Source organism: Sitophilus oryzae, unplaced genomic scaffold (genome assembly GCF_002938485.1).
Source record: "Sitophilus oryzae breed Bouriz unplaced genomic scaffold, Soryzae_2.0 scaffold_1184_pilon_pilon, whole genome shotgun sequence".
NCBI lineage: Eukaryota > Metazoa > Arthropoda > Insecta > Coleoptera > Curculionidae > Sitophilus > Sitophilus oryzae.
In genome coordinates this window covers 1399475-1419965 of record NW_022145820.1, presented here as the reverse complement: position 1 = coordinate 1419965, position 20491 = coordinate 1399475, and the positions used below count along the sequence as shown (strand labels likewise).

Genomic DNA, 20491 nt, shown 5'->3' with positions numbered 1-20491 from the left:
CCCCTGTATATACAGAAAACGGAGATGTAGATTTCTATAAGAAGCATTTAACGCAGTTACCTAAAAGATGTCGCCAGTGTCAACCGAAGCAGCACGATTTTTACCGATTTTTTTCAATAAATATAACCTCACTTTTTTGAAATCAGAAAATATTTTTCGTACATGTGAGTGGCCGGTATTTAGGATTAAAATAATTTTATAACGTTGTTAAACGTTTTTATCAATAAACTTTATTTTTAATATTCACTAAAGATGTCTAAAGTTCCTTATAAAGTTGGTAGGTAATTGCCTTTCATTTATTATCATCTAGAATTTAATATTTACTTTAGTCATTTTTGCATGCTTATTTTTATATTCTGGGCTTTAACAAATAAATAAATCAATTTCTAGCCGATTTAAAATTAGCAGAATGGGGTCGCAAGGATATCGGTCTCTCAGAAAACGAAATGCCAGGCCTCATGGCTCTTCGTAAAAAGTATGGAAAAACAAAACCCCTCAAAGGAGCCAAGATAGCAGGTTGTCTTCACATGACCATACAAACAGCCGTTTTAATTGAAACGCTTATTGAATTAGGAGCTGAGGTAATAAAGATCAGTTAAATATTAGAAAAATAAACGTTCTTATTTTAAAATTTAAATATTAAAAATTTTACATAAAAAGAGCTGTGTCATCATTATTCCAATAATAATGTGGAAAGTAAGATTAAACTGATAACCTTGTTATCATTTAACTATTTTTTTCTTCAGCCTTTATTATTGAAATTTTTACAACAAAAAGAAAGACTAAATATAGACCAGCTTTATTATTATAATTTCTCAATCTATTTTAAGTATAATAATGATAATGTTTTAGGTCAAATGGTCAAGTTCAAACATATTTAGTACTCAAGATCATGCAGCAGCTGCCTTAGCTCAAAAAGGTATTGCTGTGTATGCATGGAAAGGTGAAACTGATGAAGAATTTCTGTGGTGCATTGAGCAAACACTTATTTTCCCTGATGGTAATGTTTGAATCCTGCCAACACATCAACACAATATCATTACTACTCATTTTTATAGGAAAACCATTTAATTTGATTCTCGATGATGGAGGTGATTTGACAAACCTAGTCCATGATAAATATCCACAGTATCTCGAAGAATGTTTGGGTTTAAGTGAAGAAACCACAACTGGAGTTCATAACTTACATAAAATGTTTAAGGAAGGGAGGTTGAAAGTTCCTGCTATTAATGTCAATGATTCAGTGACAAAGGTACATGTTTTTTTTTTCTTTTGAAAACCACAATTTCTTATAACATAATTATATGCTTTTAGAGTAAATTTGATAATTTATATGGATGTCGTGAATCTCTCATCGATGGCATAAAGAGAGCTACAGATGTGATGGTAGCTGGAAAAGTATGTGTTGTAGCTGGTTACGGAGATGTAGGCAAAGGCTGTGCACAGTCTTTAAGAGCTTTTGGAGCCAGAGTGCTGATAACAGAAATTGATCCTATCAATGCTTTGCAAGCATCCATGGAAGGTAAGCAATATACAGCATAGCACAGGTAGATAATTTTTATCTAGATTCATTATATTTATCAAAAGAATACATTCAGATGTATAATCATTAAAGAGAATTTATTAATTAAACATTATTATCAGTATTATCACAGTTAAGTTAGTTTGTGTGGTATTATCTACCATAAAAAATGTCTATACCTATGTGGCGGATTCATCTCTCCAAAAACATCCTTTATGGGTATTTCGCCACTGCACTGCAAGAAAATCTACAAAATAAAATAGTTATTTTTTATAAACACTTCTGCGTTAAAGGACGCTGCTTGTCAGAAGTTATGTTTACATTAATACAAATTTGCCTAACAAAGAAAAAAATGCTTAACGTTTCGGAAAGTTATCTCTTCGTCGTCGGAAGCCAAAAAATACAAAGAATAAAGATAAAAACTATTTAAAATATTTAAATTCAACTATTCGAGAACACTTTTTTAAAACAGATCTCTGTTAAATTTTTTTTAACAGAACGTCAACGGCTTCTTGTAGACGTATCTGTTTTAGAAAAGTAAAGTGTTCTTGAATAGTTGAATTTAAATATTTTAAATAGTTTTTTTCTTTATTCTTTGTATTTTTTTGGTTCCGACGACGGAAAGAGGTAACTTTCCGAAACGTTAAGCATTTTTTTCGTTGTTAGGCAAATTTGTATTACTGTAAACATAACTTCTGACAAGCAGCGTCCGTTTAGGTTTAACGCAGAAGTGTTTACAAAAAATAACTATTTTATTTTGTAGATTTTCTTGCAGTGCAGTGGCGAAATACCCATAAAGGATTTTTTTGGAGATTATCTACCATGTAAGGAACATATTATAGATTTTTTTATTTATTTATTTATTTAATAGATTTATTATTCTTGAGTTTAAAAATTCTTAAGATGTCATTGTCATACACTAGTCGCCTATAAATGTATGCTATAATATAAAGAGATTTTCCACTTAACATTGTTAAAATAGCAATCCCTAACAAAGCTGTGCACCCATCATTAGTCTGGAAATATTTTCTCATTAATGATCTAAAATTACTAAACAACAAAATAAATATAGCCATTAAAAACTTTAACAAAGTTGTGTTATTTTGATTATTTTCGTTGTTAGTTTTAAGTTACTTTCCCCTTTTCTAATTCCCTTACCTTTCTAAACTTTTACTTTATAATTATGGCAATTTTTGGTGTTTCTATATATATTTTTAATTAATGAAATTAACTAACAAAATACTAGTTACAAATTCAGAGATTATTCATGCAACTTTTTTATAATAATTTTTGATATTTTTCAAAAACACGACAATATATTCACATTACAAATGCTGTATACTTAGTGATATTATACTTATAGGATACCTAATCTGTGGTGATATCAACTTTGGCCTTTTTATATTGATATAAAATAGCATTTAATAATTTATTTAATGTATTACTTAACATGTTAACAAAATATTGACATTAAATTACAGTTCATTTTATATTTTTGAGTTTTTGACAATGATTCGAAATCTCTTTTGTTGTAATATTAACAATAAACTTATAATAAGAAAAATGTTATTGTTGTAATTTTTTCTATTGGTTTACTCTTGTGCTGATTGATATTTATTTTGTTAGGCTATGAAGTAACCACAATGGAGGAAGCTAGCAAAGAAGGCCAAATATTTGTAACCACTACTGGTAACACAGGCATTATTAAGGGAGAGCATCTTATTAATATGCGAAATGACAGTATTGTTTGTAATATTGGCCACTTTGACTGTGAAGTTGACGTAGCATGGATCGAGAAAAATGCCAAAGAAAAAGTCAACATCAAACCCCAAGTTGACAGATACCTGCTTGACAATGGAAATCATATCATAGTATTAGCTGAAGGTCGTCTTGTAAATTTAGGTTGCGCTACTGGACATGCCTCTTTTGTCATGTCTAATAGTTTTACAAACCAATGCCTTGCACAAATTGAACTATGGACCAAACCAAAGCAACTGTCTGTGGGTGTGCACACTTTGCCAAAGATTCTGGATGAGGAAGTAGCTAGACTACATTTGGATCATTTGGGTGTTAAGCTAACCAAACTGACATCAGAGCAAGCTAAGTATATTGGTGTTCCACTTAATGGGCCATTCAAACCAGATAATTACAGATATTAAGGATAATCTTTGCAGTAAAAATAATTTACACAGTTTTTATAGCTTTATTTTTTCCATTTAATAAAAGTGCAGGAACAAAATGTACAACTAATAAATTGTTTCTTTTAAAAACCTTGTACTATATCTTTCTGTTTTTATATAAAGTTGGTAGCTAAATAATAGTTTTAAAAAATAAAATATTGAATAAATAAAACAATAATAGTTTAAAAAAATACTTAACTCACCAAGTTGTTTGGTAAAGATTTTTAGTTCAAGCGTTGTGGTTTTAATTCCTGTTTGTCAATTACATGTTGTGGCATACAATATGTAGGATTAACTTTTTGTATACTATCATAGCCTAATAATGATAAACCTGCCAATCCAAATAATGTATGAAAGGGGTCTGCTACATCACCTGGTCGATCTGCAAAGCCTCCTAAAACAATAAAATATTAATTATGTATTTATTTCAAGGCTTTTGCTTTACCATACCTGTTTCTGTATCTTGACATGCAAATATAAAGGTTTTTAAAGCTTCGGTGTCTATCCAGTGTAATCTGCCTAATATAGCTAACGAAGAAAGAACCCACCATGAATAACAGACATCTGGTAGTTTTTCAGGTCTGCCATTTAATCCCCCTGATGGTAATTGTCTTTCACATAACCACCAAGCTAATGTATCTTGATCTATTATATCTAATCTAAAAGAAAAACATTACTCATTGTAATATAATATTCAGTTGTTCCTACCTATTAGTAATAGATAAAAATCCTACACAGCAATATATTAAACCAGCATGACTTTCAGATAAGGGTCTTGATCCAAAACCACCATCAAAGTTTTTACAACTTGCTACAAATTCAACAGCCTTTTCAATATCTATTACATCCATTTTCTTCAGTAAAGACAGTGCATTAACAGCACAGAATGAAAATCTGGTATCTATTTCACCCCATTTATCTCCAGCAAAACTACCATCAGATTGTTGAAGTCCTTGAATATACCGGACTACGCCTTCAATATCTATTGCAGCTAGTCTATCGTACATGACTAAAATCTACTTCGATATATAACAAAAATAAATATATCTACATAGATAGCACTTACTTGAATTGCGCTTAAGGTATGAAGTATATGAGGGTCATGCCCAATGCATGCACTAAGTCCTCCACTTTGTGGATCCTGACATTGTTTTATATATTCAACAATTTTATCTTTTCCTTGTACTGGTTCACTGTTCATCAACTCCAAAGCAGTTAAGCCCCAATACATGCCTGACACTCGCAGATAGTCGGTCATACCGTAATCATAGTTGTTTTCATCTTGACCGTAATCGTTTATAAAATCTATGTGTTTCTCAAACAAAACTTTTTTTACAATATTATCTCCTAGTTTTATATCTTTAAGTAACAGCGCCATTATATCTTATAACATGAAATGTACATGAGAATTATAAAATATCAAACTATTTTTTAAAAACAAAATAAACCATTTACAAAATGCAATTAACTTATTTTATCCAGAACATAAATAAATAACGTATGACAGTACATATGACAGTATGACGTGGACATAATTTTGACAGGTGACAGATGACTTAAAGGGAAGCAAAAGTATATTTAGTTGCATAACCATTTGAAGACAAAAAATGTCATAAACTTAAAAACATCTTAAAAATATAATTATTGAAAAAAAAACGGCGTCAGCGATGCCTATGAAATGGAGATCGCTATTATTTTATATGTAAAGTTATATGGAGAATGTTATCAATTGTATTTTCTAAGCCAAATGTTCTTTTGTTTCTGTCAGACTTATTTTTTATTTGCTTCGTATAATTCGATTTTATTTAATTACTAATTCATGTATTCGGCTCCGAGGACATTAATATATTGATTTTATTCATCTTCTTTCTGATAATTTTTCGGACACGGTTTTTGAAAAGATCCAAAATTGATTAAACTATCTTCTAGCCTTTTAAAAATGGCTGGGTTTGGTTGCTCGCGCTCTGGATACCGCTCAAAATATAAATCAGCTGCCATTTGCTTATGTTTGTTAGACAAGGGTTAGACTCAATATAACATTCTAACATATTATATATCTCGAGATTTTCAAATTTACAAATTTTTTTATTATTTAAAATACACACACTTCAATCTGTTGAAATGAAATATCCATTCATCAAAGGTATGTTTCGATCACCATGACAACCGTTTACTTTGTTACTCGGCGCGGCCTACTATCTAAAGTGGGTATTTTAAGAAAAAATTGAAATGTTGAGGTTAATAGTGAAAATAAATATAGAGTGATATATATTTTCGAGAAGCCCAAGCCAAGCTAAATCAGAAAATTTAAAAATATACAGGGGGTTCTATTTAAAAAAGCATAAGTATAGTTAATATCTCAAAAAATATTTTGTTCGAAAAAAGTCTGACGAATGTATAAGCCTTTAGAATGTATAATTCATTCTTCCGTGGTTGCTGAAATAAACAAACTATCGAACATCTTCAAAAAGTACAAAATCTGAGAATCCCCCTGTAGCTTCGAAACCGATCAAGATAGCCACGATCCGTTAGCGCCATTGTATTTTTTTTTCAAAAAAGGAACCCGAGACTGCAGTATCAAAATTTGAATATTTCTCACGGTTTCCTAGATACCCTATAGAAACAACCAAACTGGTCCACCCTGTACACCGTCTATGCGCGGCAGTGGTTCGTCTATGCGTTTTTGGAAATTCGTCTATTATATGCAAAAATACACCACAAAATATTTTTAATATAGCAGTTATACCTATATTTATTTCTAAATATCTAGTAACTTCTAAAAGTAATTTTCAAAAATCCGAAAGGCGCATAATATTTATTTTATAAAACTGCAATTTTGTGTGTCCAAAATAAAAATTGAATTTTAATAATAAGAATAATATCAATTGTTTTTTCTAATAAAGCCGAATATAGATCAGTATATGAACATACAAGGCGAGTTAATATAATAGCTAGAGTAAAGTTTATTATGTCATTTATATCAAAACTATATATATATATATGACAATAGGTATGGTAGGCTATTAAGATCGGCAAAAAAAAAGTTTTTTTAATTTCACTCAAAATTAGTTATTTGGGTTATAAATGACCTAAATACAAAATACTGTCTGTCCATCTGGAACACGATAACTCAAAAACCGCTAAACCGATTTTAAACAAATTTGACACAAAATACGACTGTGCCACCCGAGAATCTGGCCATTAGTTTTTGGTGGGGGTGGGGAGTTGGTAAGGGGGTATGGGAGGGGGTTAAAAATTAAAAAAAAAACTCCAAAATTACAGTAGTTAGCGAAACGCGGTTTTCAATTTAAGATTAGGAATAATATTTGCAACATTTGTAATAACATCGAAATCAGTCAAAGTCGCAGTTTTTGAGATAAAAAAAAATGAAAAAGTTCCTTTACTTTGAAATTAAAAGAACTGCCTACCAACTTTTTATTAACATATTATATTAACATATTTTAGTATGGGTGCCTCCCGGCGCCAATTTTTTCAAATGAAACAAGGGTGGCTCATTAGCATATTTGAAAAAAGCATTTATAGCTTTTTTTAAGCATATAATAGTTTGGTACTACACACTTGGTACTTCGAGTCAAATTGACGTTATGAACCGCATGTTACAATGTCATATAAACCATAATATGCGAAAGTGTCAAAAGTTGACATACGATATGTCATTCTATTCAGAATATCATCATTTTCTATCGAATAAGGTAAAAAAATACCGAGGTTGTCATTAAAAAATCAAAAGTTGTAATCATTTCCGGTGAAACAGGAAGTGATCAAAAACAAGGGAATACGTCAATTATTAATCCTAATTTATGTACTCGTTTTTATATCTGAAAAAATAAAAAAGTTATAGAGCTGAACCACTTTTGACACACCCGGTATAGCGATAACTAGAACTTCTGTCAACACAATTGTTAGTAAAGTAAGTACACCTATGGTAAGTCCAAGCTGAGCTATATGCTATTGAAACCTGTGTGCAACTGCTGGTAGAACAGCAATACACCGGGAAAACAATATGCATATTTTCGGATAGTCAAGCTGCGCTGAAAGCACTTGAGGCAACGAAAAGCACGTCTATGACGATTCTTCATTGTAAGAAACTACTCAATATACTGGGAGATAGGAACAAAGTGTCGCTAATATGGATACCGGGACATGTCGGCCTAGAGGGAAATGAACGTGCTGATTCCCTCGCCAAAATTGGTGCAGGCGCGCCATTCGTGGGGGCCAGAACCGACACTTAGCGTTCCCAAAAATCTCGCAAGAGACAGGCTCTGTGAATGGGTTAGGGGTGAGACATTCCGAGACTGGAATGACAGTCCCGGAATGGAGCATGCCAAGAAAATCCTAGCAGGGCCATCCAAACATAGAACAGGAGAACTCCTAAAGGCCGGTAGGAATGGAACGCGTGTGCTCACTGCAGTGTACACGGGCCACTGCCGGCTGAGATCTCACCTGCAGAGGACGGGACTGGTGGAAGACGCCGAATGCCGACTCTGTATGGAAGATGATGAAACAATGAAGCACGTTATGTGTACCTGCCCCGCTGGGAGCAGGACCAGGTTTGAGATGTTTGGCAAACCCATGCTAGACCCTATCAGACCTAGGAGACATATCGCCCTCAGACATAACGGCCTATATTAAGAGGCTGGGTCTTGAGGATGAACTTTGACGCTCTTGTAAATTAGAGCTTGTAGAAACTGAGCCACAATAGGCCCTCGCGGCCTCAGTGGAGGGTCCCCCTTGGGACCCACTCTTAGTCAAATACAATACAAGTACACCTATAAAAGAAAATGCAAAACAGTCAATTGAAACTTTTGTTTAAACCTTATCGATGTTTAGAAGATGCAGGGCCACGTGACGCACCTATATCCATATCATTTCATTAATTATTGTACTCGATGTTGAATAGCTGTAAACTTTCCTGAAATAAGGGCTTCAAGAAAAATAAGCGCTATTCTGTTTTGCTACTTATTGACGAGGACGTACGTTTGTAACGCTACACGTGACGCCCCGGTCACGTGACTCTGCCCGTGTGTCCTTTGCAGCAGCTTATATAATTTTACTGAACAGAAATTTGAAACGATTTGTTGGGATAGGGGGATGGTTTTCATTTTACTTACGTCAGGAGCGACGCTTATAGATATGGATTAATTTGCAGCAGCTGAGGTAAAATAATTAGACTATTTGTAAGTATTAGGATATTGCGATAAATATGGTCTTCCCTGTGAATAAAATAAAGTCTTGAAGTCCTAAATTTATATAAAAAAAAACAAATAATAATTTAAAACTATACAGGGTGTCCCAGAAATAAGTGCAAGTATTTTAAGGGGGGTAGATCTCGAAATATTTTTTGCTCAAATTTTGAGAACCAGTGGATCTTTTCTTGATTTTCTTTTTTGTAAATTTAATCTAGTACCTATATTGCCATATTATCAAGAAATTATATTTTTTTAACTAAAAAGTAAAAAAAATCCAAAAAATTTTTCAAAAAATTTCGAATTTTCAAAAATTTTTTTTTCGTGAAAAAAACCTGATATGCGTTTTTCTGGGGTTGAATTATACTACCAGTTAAAATACTTGCACTTATTTCTGGGACACATTGTATAGGCATACAAATATTCGATTAAAATATATCTCTGTTGGTCAGAGGTCGAAGTGACGAGAAATACCTTAATAATACAGGGCGAGTCTTAGATAAGTGCAAATATTTTTAGGGGTACTATATTTCGACCCCAGAAACACGATTATGAGATTGTTTTTCAACGAAAACATTTTGAAAATTTTGAATTTTTTTGTATTTTTTTTTTATTTTTTTTTTAATTTTTTAGTTTTTAGTTAAAAAAGTAGATTAAATTTACAAGAAAGAAAACCCAGACAGTTTTACAGATATATTACTCATTTTAATACGGCAACACTGTCGTTTTAAGTTCCACACCGTCTTCGATGTTCCTTCGCTGGTCGAATTAGAGAAAATGAGTGTTTTATGCGTCGACCGCAGAACGCGTAGAGGCTCCACCGTACAGCACTTAAGACGCACGGGGAATTTAAATCAGCCTTGTCGCGTATTTGCCCATTAGGTTGCGTGTCGTCCCAATTCTTTCAATCAACTATATGTATAGCCTTTTTCTAATTTCTACAATACAATAGGTTCCCACGACCGGCGTTCGAACAATCAATTACTCGGTATAAGTATAAAAGTGTTTAACACTGTTAACAGTGTTAAAACTGAATAATGGATATTGAATTAAGGTTAAAAAATGCACGCCTAATTCCTGAATTGTTGCCTTATTGTTCATTGAATTATTCACACACTGTAATAATTCTCAATGTATACAGGGTGGTGCACCTCATTCGCCTCGGTTGATTATACGAAAACAGAAAGATGTAGTAACAAAATATTTTATAGGTATATGTGGGAAGGCAAGGTGCATAATTTAAAATTATTTTGAATTGTACAGGATGTGTCAGAACTAAGATCCATATACCAAAGTTATATTTTTCTTATGGAACACACCCGGTATTTTATTTCATTTTTGAGTTCTTGGACATAAAATAAGTTTTTGAGATATTTAAAAATATCTAAATATGCATGCTATAATAAAAAAAGTTTGTCGACGCTCTGTACATTACTTTTCAGAGTTAATTCTTGTGCTCACTTTGAAGTCAGAGAAATAAACTTTACTAAAAAACTTTATTGCTTTATAAATGTATACAGGGGTATCAAAAATTGCTGGTCTATTTTAAATATGTATTTTACATCGTTATTTCAAGTACAACACTATGTATTTTTTTAAATAAATCGAAGCAGATTTAAATGTCCTTTCAAACTATATTAGGGTTTCCTATACCTATCTAGCTCAGATTTTGAATAAAGAACATTTTTTCAATAAAATGGCAACCAAGAGGGCTAGTGTCATCCTGGCAGGTTTTTTATTGACAGTTAGTAGCCATTTACAAAATCAAAATTAGTTCATGGACTTATTTAAATTTATACCAGTTTAGATTTTCGCTCAGATTTTGAATAAAAAGCGATTTTTGAATAAAATGGCAATCAAGATGGCTGGTGTCGTCATAGCAATTTTCTAGTGACAGTTAGTAGCTATTTTCTAAATCGACATTAGTTTATGTACTTTATTTAAATTTATAACAGTTTACTTTTATTTAATTGACCTGTATACAATAGTTTAATAAGTAAGTATTTCTTATTTTATCAAGAAAAATAAGTAGTTCTTTTTGATTTATATTACGATAAATTGTAGATATATTGGATTTTCTATAAAAGAACCAATTAAGGTAAATTCATTTTCTTCACTTCCAATAACAGGTTTCTGCCTAGTAGGTTTTTCATATATCACACTATCAGCTTTTCGAAATAGAAAAAGTAGTTTTTCAAAGGAACGCTTGTCAAGAAAATTTCTGTTTGGATATCTTTGAGCATAAAACCTTCAGGCCACATAAAATATGTGTCCGCACAAAATGTTTGTGTGTTCTCACAAAATAAGATTACTATAATATAAGTAACATATCCATTCCTTCCGCCAGCAGATACTGCTTCATTTTTCCTTGATAAAATAATAAATACTTATTAACCTTATTATTTTAGGTAAATTAAATAAAAATAACCTGTTACATAAATTTAAATAAAATCCACAAACTAATGTCGAGTTTGAAAATAGCTACTAAGTGTCACTAGAAAATTGCCATAGCGACGCCAGCCATCTTGATTACAAGTCAGATAGGTATAGCCAAGCCTAATATAGTTCGAAAGAGCATTTAAATCTGCTTAGATTTGTTTAAAAAAATACATAGTGTTGCATTGGAAATAACAAAGTTTTTATGTAAAATAAATATTTAAAATACACCACAAATTGTTGATACCCCTGTATACATTTAAGGAAGCAATCAATTTTTTTAGTAAAGTTTATTTCTCTGGCTTGAAACTGAACAGAAGAATTAATTCTGAAAAGTAATGTACAAGGTGATAACAAACTGTTTTATTATGGCATGCATATTTAAATATCTCAAAAACCAAAGCTTTTAAACATATATTCTCTTATATGTATATATAACATATTAAACTATATAACATATTAAACTATATAACATATTAAACTCTTACAATAAATACCTTATTTTATGTCCGAGAATCCAAAAATAAAATAAAATACCGGGTGTTCCATAAGAAAAAATATAACTTTGGTATCGATTTTAGTTCTCACACACCCTGTACATTTCAAAATAATTTTAAATTATGCACATTGTCATCCCACATGTACCCATAAAATATTTTGTTTCTACATCTTTCCGTTTTCGTATAATCAACCGAGGCGAATGAGGAACGGTGACACCCTGTATTATTATTTAATTTAATTATTCAAGCGCTCCTTATTGAAGCTATTAAATATAGGGCTTCTAAAGGTTACTACTACCTGTTATGTTTGAACACTTGAATATTAATAACAATTATTATAATAGTCGAATAACTGAAATTTCCTCTCCTTAACTCTCCATTGAATTGTTACGCTATTCACCTTTAGTCCTGTTGATTAATAATGCAATAGAATCCAGAAGTTCAAACATAGCAAAATGGCGTAATACGTTTCATGGGGACAAAGGTTTTTTTTAATTTTAACCGAGTATAAAGAAAACTTATATTACTGGTTTATTTTGTACACCTACGTTTATAACATTGCATACAAAAGCATGCCTTAAATACAATGGGGACCTATTAGATTGGAGTAAATTTATTTAAAATTCATGTTTATGGAGTAGATTTTTATTTTTAGCTTTTATTATACAGAGTGTCCCAGAAATAAGTGCAAGTATTTTAACTGGTAGTATAGTTCAACCCCAGAAACACGCGTATGAGGTTTTTTTTACGAAAAGAAAATTTGAAAATTCGGAATTTTTTGGATCTTTTTTAGTTTTTAGTTAAAAAACATAATTTCTTGATAATATGGCAACATAGGTAGTAGATTAAATTTTAGCAAAAAATATTTTTTTTTGGAAATTTTCAAAGTAAAATAACTCCGTTATTTTGGACTTATTTGAAAAGCGATAAAGAGAAAATATGTTTCTTTTATGGAGATCTACCACCCCTTAAAATACTTGCACTTATTTCTGAGACACCCTGTATAAAAAAAATGTAATAATATAATATATAAATGGCTGGATGGGATTGGTTTTACGGGTTCCGGAAAATACAGAGAAGAAGTCAAGGTCCGTTGGTTTTAACTTCAACACCAAATTTAGATGAATTAAAAGAGACGGCAAAAAAAAATAAAAAATACCGACGAAAAAATTTAGGTTTAAGAGACAAAAAGTGACGCTCGATATAATAATTGAGTTAAAAACCAATATAACCAATGACAATAACCGATGAGGTTGCTTTATCTACTGCAATTACTTTTATTCGCGATCCAAACCTATGGAAATGTGGGTAAAATGCCAGTCATGCATGAAATGGTCTCACATTGAATGCGCCGTAATAGATCCCAAAGCTAAGATGTTTACTTGTGATATATGTGTTTGATCTTTATCATAGTAGTCGATGTACGTGATAAAAATAAGTTTATTTTTGCAGTGTTTACTCCTATGTCATTTTATCCGAGTATATGTGCCTAAAATGACATAGAGTATATTGGGTTAAGATTATTTATTTAAATATGTTGTATGTGTATGTATGTATTTGTTTAAGTCAGTTATTGTTCCTATACAAACTTGATAAATATTCCTATGTTATTTGTTCCTATTCTGGTTATTGTCGTTTGTAAAATAAAAAAGCTATAGAGTTTATTCAAAAAAGTATGTCATTTTAGGGGAAATTCCCCTATGTCTCCACTAGCAAAATCGGTGAGTAAAACTATTCTAGCTACCGTAGTTAAACTCATCTAAAAATTTTATATAAATTTTAACTATATAGAGAGGCAGGTGTAAAATGAGATCAAACTGAGGAAATAAAGATGCATTGGTCACACTTTAAGGCGAATTTTGAATTGAGTGGAATCCACAAGGCAGTAGAAAATCCGGCCTATCCAGACACATGTGAAAAAGAACCATTAAGCAGGTGATCTAAACCGTAAACCGATCATGGCGAGATGTTAATTCAAATATGAATTGATGACCAAAACTTCTATGACCAAAATATGAGAAATAAAAACATATTTTCAATATGGCGGCACTTCCGGAAATACCGGAAGTTGACAGCAACTTTCTTATTTCAAATGGGTACCCCCATTTTTTATTATATAGTTAAATTCTCTGGTGCCCGGTGGCGTAGAGGTACAGGCTCTCGTCTACCAATCTCAAGGTGTGGGTTCGATTCCCACACTCGGCATTTCATCAGCCGACTATTTTTATTAAAATAAAAATAGTTTGGGTACCTAGGTCGACTCAGCCTTAAATGAGTACTTGGGATTCACAATCCTGAGGTAATAATAGGCGGTTGAAGCGTAGTGCTAGCCACATTACCTTCCTTGTATACCGAACGGCTCTAATATAGCAAGCTGTACCTTGCTACTCCCAAGGCGTTAAACGCTATATACGGGAGTTATTATTATAGTTAAATTCTCTGTAAAATTTTATGAATTTTCGATCAGATACACTTGGATGCTTCGCGCATCTCACTTGAACGCTTTTTGGATCATACAAACTGTTTTAAAATTGGTTGATATATATATGATCAAAGTGGCGTCCAAGTGAGACGGGCGCAGCGTTGAAGTATATTTGATCCAAGTACACTTTGACCGTGCCAAATGGGCTTATACAAGCAGCATACAAGTGAGACGCGCGCAGGTTCGTACTATGTACGTACCTGGTACGTAATGTTGGGACGAAGTTGAGGTCCCTGGTACGTACAAGAACGTTCAGGTATGTACTATAAACGTACTAGAGACGTACATTTTTCAACACTTTGTACGTCCCCGGTACGTCCCTGGGATGTGGTAAAGTACGTACTATGTACGTCGCATGTACGTACAATCCAGGTACGTATATTTTATGTTCTGTTCCGGATCAAAACTGGATGTAAAATGATCGAAAGTACGTACAATGGACTGCTATGGACGTACATTTTTCAAAGATGTATACGACCTAGGAATTTAATTAGAAATAATTCAATGGAAGTCAGCTTAAAATATTCATTAATATAAAAACTCAGGTACAGGGTCATCCCTTATGTCTCGATACACCCGTGAGTCTGGCTTCGGTCCGGTATATTATTAAACTTTAACTTACCTTGAAACAACGAGCAACGAAGGCCACCATGACACTTACTCACACAACGGAGGAGGTGCGCACTAAGTGTATTGTTGTTTTTATTTTTTAACGTTGATTAATAAAAAATTGAAATACACTAAGTGCGCACATGCGCACTAGCTCTGCCAATCGAAAACGCCATTAGAAAACGCCCGACTTCCGATTCCGACAAGACTCGAATGTGAACTAATAACTTAGCGGGAAATTTAAACATAGGACTGCATAATTTTCCTGTTTTAGCAGCTTGATTGCATAATATATTGCATTTTTAACCCATCAGATTTCTTCAAAGGCTGTCATGCATTATAGTCATTGGATAATTAATCATTTATAGTCATTGGATAAATCCGGTCGGGTTAAATTTATTAATAAAAGAAGTAGAGGTAGGTTGACTTGAATTAACGTTAGCCTAGAAAAGATCCACTGATTCAGTCCATTCATTATTATTAGGTATATCTGACCAAAATAATCCAGTCATGATATTAAAATTAAATAACATTTTGTAATGCGTTGTCAAAAATTTTCAAGATACGTACGAAGTACGTACTCGCATGTACGTCCGTAGTGAAGTCCTACAATGTACGTAAATAGTACATACATGGGGCACGAACTATGTACGTATACTTTTGTACGTACATAGTACGTCCCTAATTGGTCCCGGGACGTACCGACGTAAAATGGACATAAAATGTACGTCCCTGGGACGAAGTGTGCTGTATGGGTTCCAATTATGGTGTAGCCTCCCTCACATATTTAGATACTCCCTTTGAAGTTGGGCCCATTATTGTCTATTGTTGGCTATGCGGGCCCAAGTTATCACTGCTAATTTCCTAATATCATAGTCCCATCTCAGGTTCGGTCTTCTTCTAGGTTTCATAACACCCCGTGAGTACCATGCCGTAATTTTTGTGGTCCGTCTGTTTTCCGGTTTTCTTGCCAGGTGTCCTGCCCATTGCCATTTGAGACTTGACTCTGCGGATGCCATCTATTACCTGTGTCTTTTGTCGTATCCACTCTATTCTTTTATGGCCTCTCTTTGTTATTCGCAGCATATTTTGTTCCATTGAGCATTGTGCGACCTGAAGTTTCCGTATGATGTCCGTTTTAAGTGTTCAGGTTTCGCATACATAAATCACGACTGGTAGTAATATTTTCTTCTTTAGATTGAGTGCCATTCTAGATTTGAATATGATTGAATTTCTTCCATAAGTACTCCATGCTAACTTAATTCTTCTGTCGATTTCTCGTAGTAGAGATCCCGAGCTGTGTATTAGTTGTGCCAAATATCTATATTCTACCATTTCTAGTGGTGTGTTATGTATTAGAACGTCTTAAACTATTATTATAAGTAGGTACCCAAGTAGCATTTTCACGACTTGCGACCACATGTTTACTAAACACAACGTTGGATTAGTTACAAAAAATAGTTAGCTCCCTACCTTAGGTATTAAAATAAATTTAAACGTTTTTATAACGTTGTGCCGACGTTGGACTTGTACTACAGCAAAGTAGAAGCTTCTGCGACGTCGAATAAACGTTGTCTTCTAACCTTTTTTGCTTAAGTGATCTTTAGAACGTAGTTACAACGTTAGACAATATAGAGTTTTCCGACGTCAGTTTCAGGACCTATTCCAACGTTATGCAAACGTCGTCTGTTTTACTAATTCCAACGTTGTTTAGATTTCCTTATTCTTACGTTGGTAGGACGTCGGGTCACTACCTTTTTGCAACTGTATTGAACCATAACCTTAAATCTTAAATTTTCACTTCATTGTTGTGTTCAGTCAGACAGTTCAGTGCTGCTTTTGTTTTTATAAAAAAAAGTTAATTAAAATGGGACATAAGAAAGGTACATATAAAACTAAATTTAAATATACATCGACATATATTACCGATAGTTTATCCACTCCCTCGTTTATTTAGATTATAGAGGGCGGCACAAGCTAGACTCTAGGATGACTGAATTAGGCAATCTTGCCACTAGTATACTACCTGTTAAGGCCGAACTGCGACTTTATTAGACCAGTATGCGACTACTCGAACTACTTCATTTTAATCTCCAAAACAACAAAGTGCAAGCCGCCATGTTGTTAAATAAGAAAATGTTCCGTTTCTAAAATAGCAATTCCTGCTTTTTGAATACATTAACTTGAAATATTTGACCCTAAAAAACACGCGGAAACAATTTTTTCGACTGCGAATGAATTATTCTCATTTTACTAAAAAAAAAATTCAAGAAAATTTTTAAAACTTTTTTAATTTTAAGGCCCATTAGTCCTTGTTAGTATTTTTCAAAGTAGAAACAATACATTTATCAATAAAGTTGTTTGCGTTTAACTTTTTTGCCTTGGATAACGAGTTACAGAGTCGGTTAAAGTGTTTTAATAATTATGATCTTCAAACATCCTCCACACTTAAATACTTTTGTTTTGTTTTCCTTCACTGCCATCTGACATATGTTTCTAACTAAACCAAAAAAATAATATTTTTACTATAATTATCCCAATTTAGGATAAAACGCGACTTAGACGCCATATTAGTTTTGTATTTCTGTGAATTAGGATTTTAAACAACGTTGCAGATTGTACTAAATTAGGCTTCTAGCCAACGTCGGTATCCAACGTCGTTTCGACCCAAAAATTATTCTCCAAACTAGTGCAGACTAGGGTTGGCACGAGGTTGTGCCGACGTTGCGCCCCGACGTTTGGTCGCGTGACACAACGTTGTCCCGACGTCCAAATGCTGCTTGGGTATAGTTATTTGGCAGCATCCAAGTGTACTTATTCCAAGCACACTTGGAGCGCGTCAATCCGAACAAAAAATTGCTTTAGAAGTTTTTTCACTTCAAGAAAGTAATTGATAACTCGTTATGGAGATAATACATGCAAACAAATTAAATTTGCCTATATTAAAACATTCAAATTTGCCATCTAGACGTATTCTAATTGGGTGCGTCCTTTTTATCTCAGAGACTTTTTTTATGAAATGTGAAAAATATATATAGCGACAAAATTACTTCTAATAAATCACCGACTGCCCTATAAAATTACAAGTGCTCTCTACCAGGGACCTGAGGGTCCTGCAAAAATGTCTCAGGAAGAAAAAGTATCGCTCTTCTAACGAACGCCTTATTCAAATTTTATTTTTTGATGTACCTACGACCGGGCAAGTCTAAAGTGAAGAGTGCTCGACATAAAATATGGCTGTCAAATTAACGAGTCAAAAAGGGAATGTAAATAAAATATTTCATTTTTCAGTAGAATCTCTTTCAGTTTTGTTGGTTTTGGACGTTTATTATTATACAGTGTTAGGAGAAAGAAAGTTTAAAATGCGTAATGTGAAAACCATAAAAATATTTGATTATAGGCTTGACGCATTTCAGTTGATTTTAAAAATTTCGACAGCAGCGCTCAATACGGCAGAAATTAGAACTTTTCGGCTCTGTATTTCAGGCAGTATAAAATTATGGGAAGTATTGCACGAATCAAGAATTAACGCAGCTCTGATAAAAGCTGTACAAAATCTTTACCATGGAGGAAAATCACAAATAAAAACGGTCAACGGTCTCTCAGAGGAAATTTCTATCACTAAAGGGCTCCGACAGGGTTGCTGTATATCCCCAACACTATTTAAAATTTATATTGCCAAGGCCTTACATCTATGGAAAAGAAAATGTAACGGAATGGGTATAGAACTAAATGACATATGTCTATACACCTTGCAATTTGCAGACGACCAGGCCATAATTGCAAACGACAAAGATGACATGGAATATATGGTGCGGAAAATAATTGAAGAATATGCTAAATGGGGTCTCACAGTAAATACAGAAAAAACAAAATACCTTCCAATTGGAGCTAATACTGAAAATCTTATTTTAGACAATAATATGGAAATTAGGGCATGTGAAGATTACAGGTACCTGGGATCGATATTTACAGGAGATGGAACGGACGATAGAGAAATAAACAACAGAGTAATACAGGCACGAAGAGTTATCAGATGCATAAATGGCATTCTATGGAGCACTGAAATTACAAAAGACAGGAAATATAATATATACGAGACACTAGTTAAAAGCATATTACTCTATGGATGTGAAACATGGCGACTCACTGAAAGGATTAAAAGGAAATTAGAGACAACAGAAATGGACGCGATTAGAAGAGCAATGAGAATTTCACGGAGGGATAAGATCAGAAATGAAGACATTAGACAACAGATGGGAATAGAGGGAACAATAGTAAATGATATAGAACAAAAACAATTAATATGGTACGGCCACGTTCAGAGAATGCACAATGAAAGAATTCCAAAGCAAGTCATTCATTGGATACCACCTGGTAAACGAAAGAGAGGACGTTCCAAGAAAACATGGATGGAAGGAATAAGAAGGTCGATGAGCGAGAAAAATCTGACCGAAGATCAATGGGAAAATCGCACAGGGTGGAAGTTAGGCATCGGACAGCGTCGTAGGACGTTCTGACCCGAATTTATATATATTTCAGGCAGTTCCGGTTGCCGTTCATGATTATCGCGTTGAAATAATATTGCCTTTGTCCTATATTTAAGTAGGTACCGTAAACCGGCGTTACTTCGGACAGCACGGGTAAATTCGGACAACAGGTCCTTGAAAGAGAAAAAAATTGAGGGGGGTAGCGAAATCATCAAAGCGGCCGCTTGTGGACTGGAACGTCTTTAAAACAGTTGCCCTCAGACGTTTCTTAAGTACCGAGTGTTTTTCGGGCCCGGTGTATTTTTTACGTCAATTTTTGTTGTTTTTTTAAAGTGGAAAAAGTAACTGGCGTACAACTAAACCTATTATTCATAAAGTCGTACCTTTTCCAGTATTCAATAGGTATATTATCTGAAAATGTTTTATGTAATTTGAAGATTTTTAATCGTTCAATTTTTTTTCCAGATTGGGACGAAGTTACAAAAAGCAACTGGGGAGTCGCCCCTACCAAAATTATTCACCAGAAAGGTTACAGCAAGCAGTAGCAGATGTCAAAGCCAAGCGAAAAACCTTAAGAGAGGCGGCTGAGTATTATAGGATTCCCAAATTAACAATTGGGGATAAAGTTAAGGGTATTCATGATAAGAATCCAGGACGGCAACCAGTGCTGTGTATCGAGGAAGAGGCAAAGTTTTTACTGCTTTCTTTAGAAATAATCAATCTTTTTTAATAAAAATGTCTTAAATAATGTTTGAAGTTATTTTATTAATTTTTTGAGTTTTTATTAAAAAATGAACATGATTTTTTTTTAAACTTATATTTTTGTCCGAAGTTTCCTTTTAACTGGTATAACATCAAATTTACACATTTTTAAAGGCATGTCCGAAGTTACCCCACCTATGAGTATAACTTCGGACACTTTTTAAACAAAAAAATATATACGTTAGAAAAAGAAAGTTTAACATTTTTTTTAGTTAGACATAGGGGAAGGATGTAAGTTACACAAAAAATATTGGTTGAATTTGAATACACTTAGGCCAAGAAACTTACAAGAAACCTCAAAAA

At 33.2% G+C, this 20491-nt stretch overlaps 2 protein-coding genes across 3 annotated transcripts; one reads left to right on the top strand and one right to left on the bottom strand.

The window, feature by feature from the left end:
• The first annotated feature begins 117 nt into the window (after nucleotides 1–117).
• LOC115891513 (adenosylhomocysteinase) lies at nucleotides 118–3776 on the top strand. The gene is made up of 6 exons (XM_030911984.1): nucleotides 118–277; nucleotides 391–581; nucleotides 853–1000; nucleotides 1059–1252; nucleotides 1315–1522; nucleotides 3149–3776. The coding sequence occupies exons 1-6, from the start codon at nucleotides 253–255 to the stop codon at nucleotides 3679–3681; spliced, it is 1299 nt and encodes a 432-aa protein (XP_030767844.1). The 5' UTR covers nucleotides 118–252; the 3' UTR covers nucleotides 3682–3776.
• LOC115891514 (geranylgeranyl transferase type-2 subunit beta) lies at nucleotides 3712–5208 on the bottom strand. 2 transcript variants are annotated; one of them, XM_030911986.1, is made up of 5 exons: nucleotides 4769–5208; nucleotides 4411–4718; nucleotides 4153–4361; nucleotides 3906–4096; nucleotides 3736–3832 (listed from the first exon to the last, which is right to left on the bottom strand). In XM_030911986.1, exons 1-4 carry the CDS (start codon nucleotides 5078–5080, stop codon nucleotides 3927–3929), a joined length of 999 nt encoding a protein of 332 aa, XP_030767846.1. In that variant the 5' UTR covers nucleotides 5081–5208; the 3' UTR covers nucleotides 3736–3832; nucleotides 3906–3926. The 2 variants fall into 2 exon arrangements, with proteins under 2 accessions (XP_030767845.1, XP_030767846.1); XM_030911985.1 differs by having other exon boundaries at nucleotides 3712–4096.
• Nucleotides 5209–20491: the final 15283 nt, after the last annotated feature.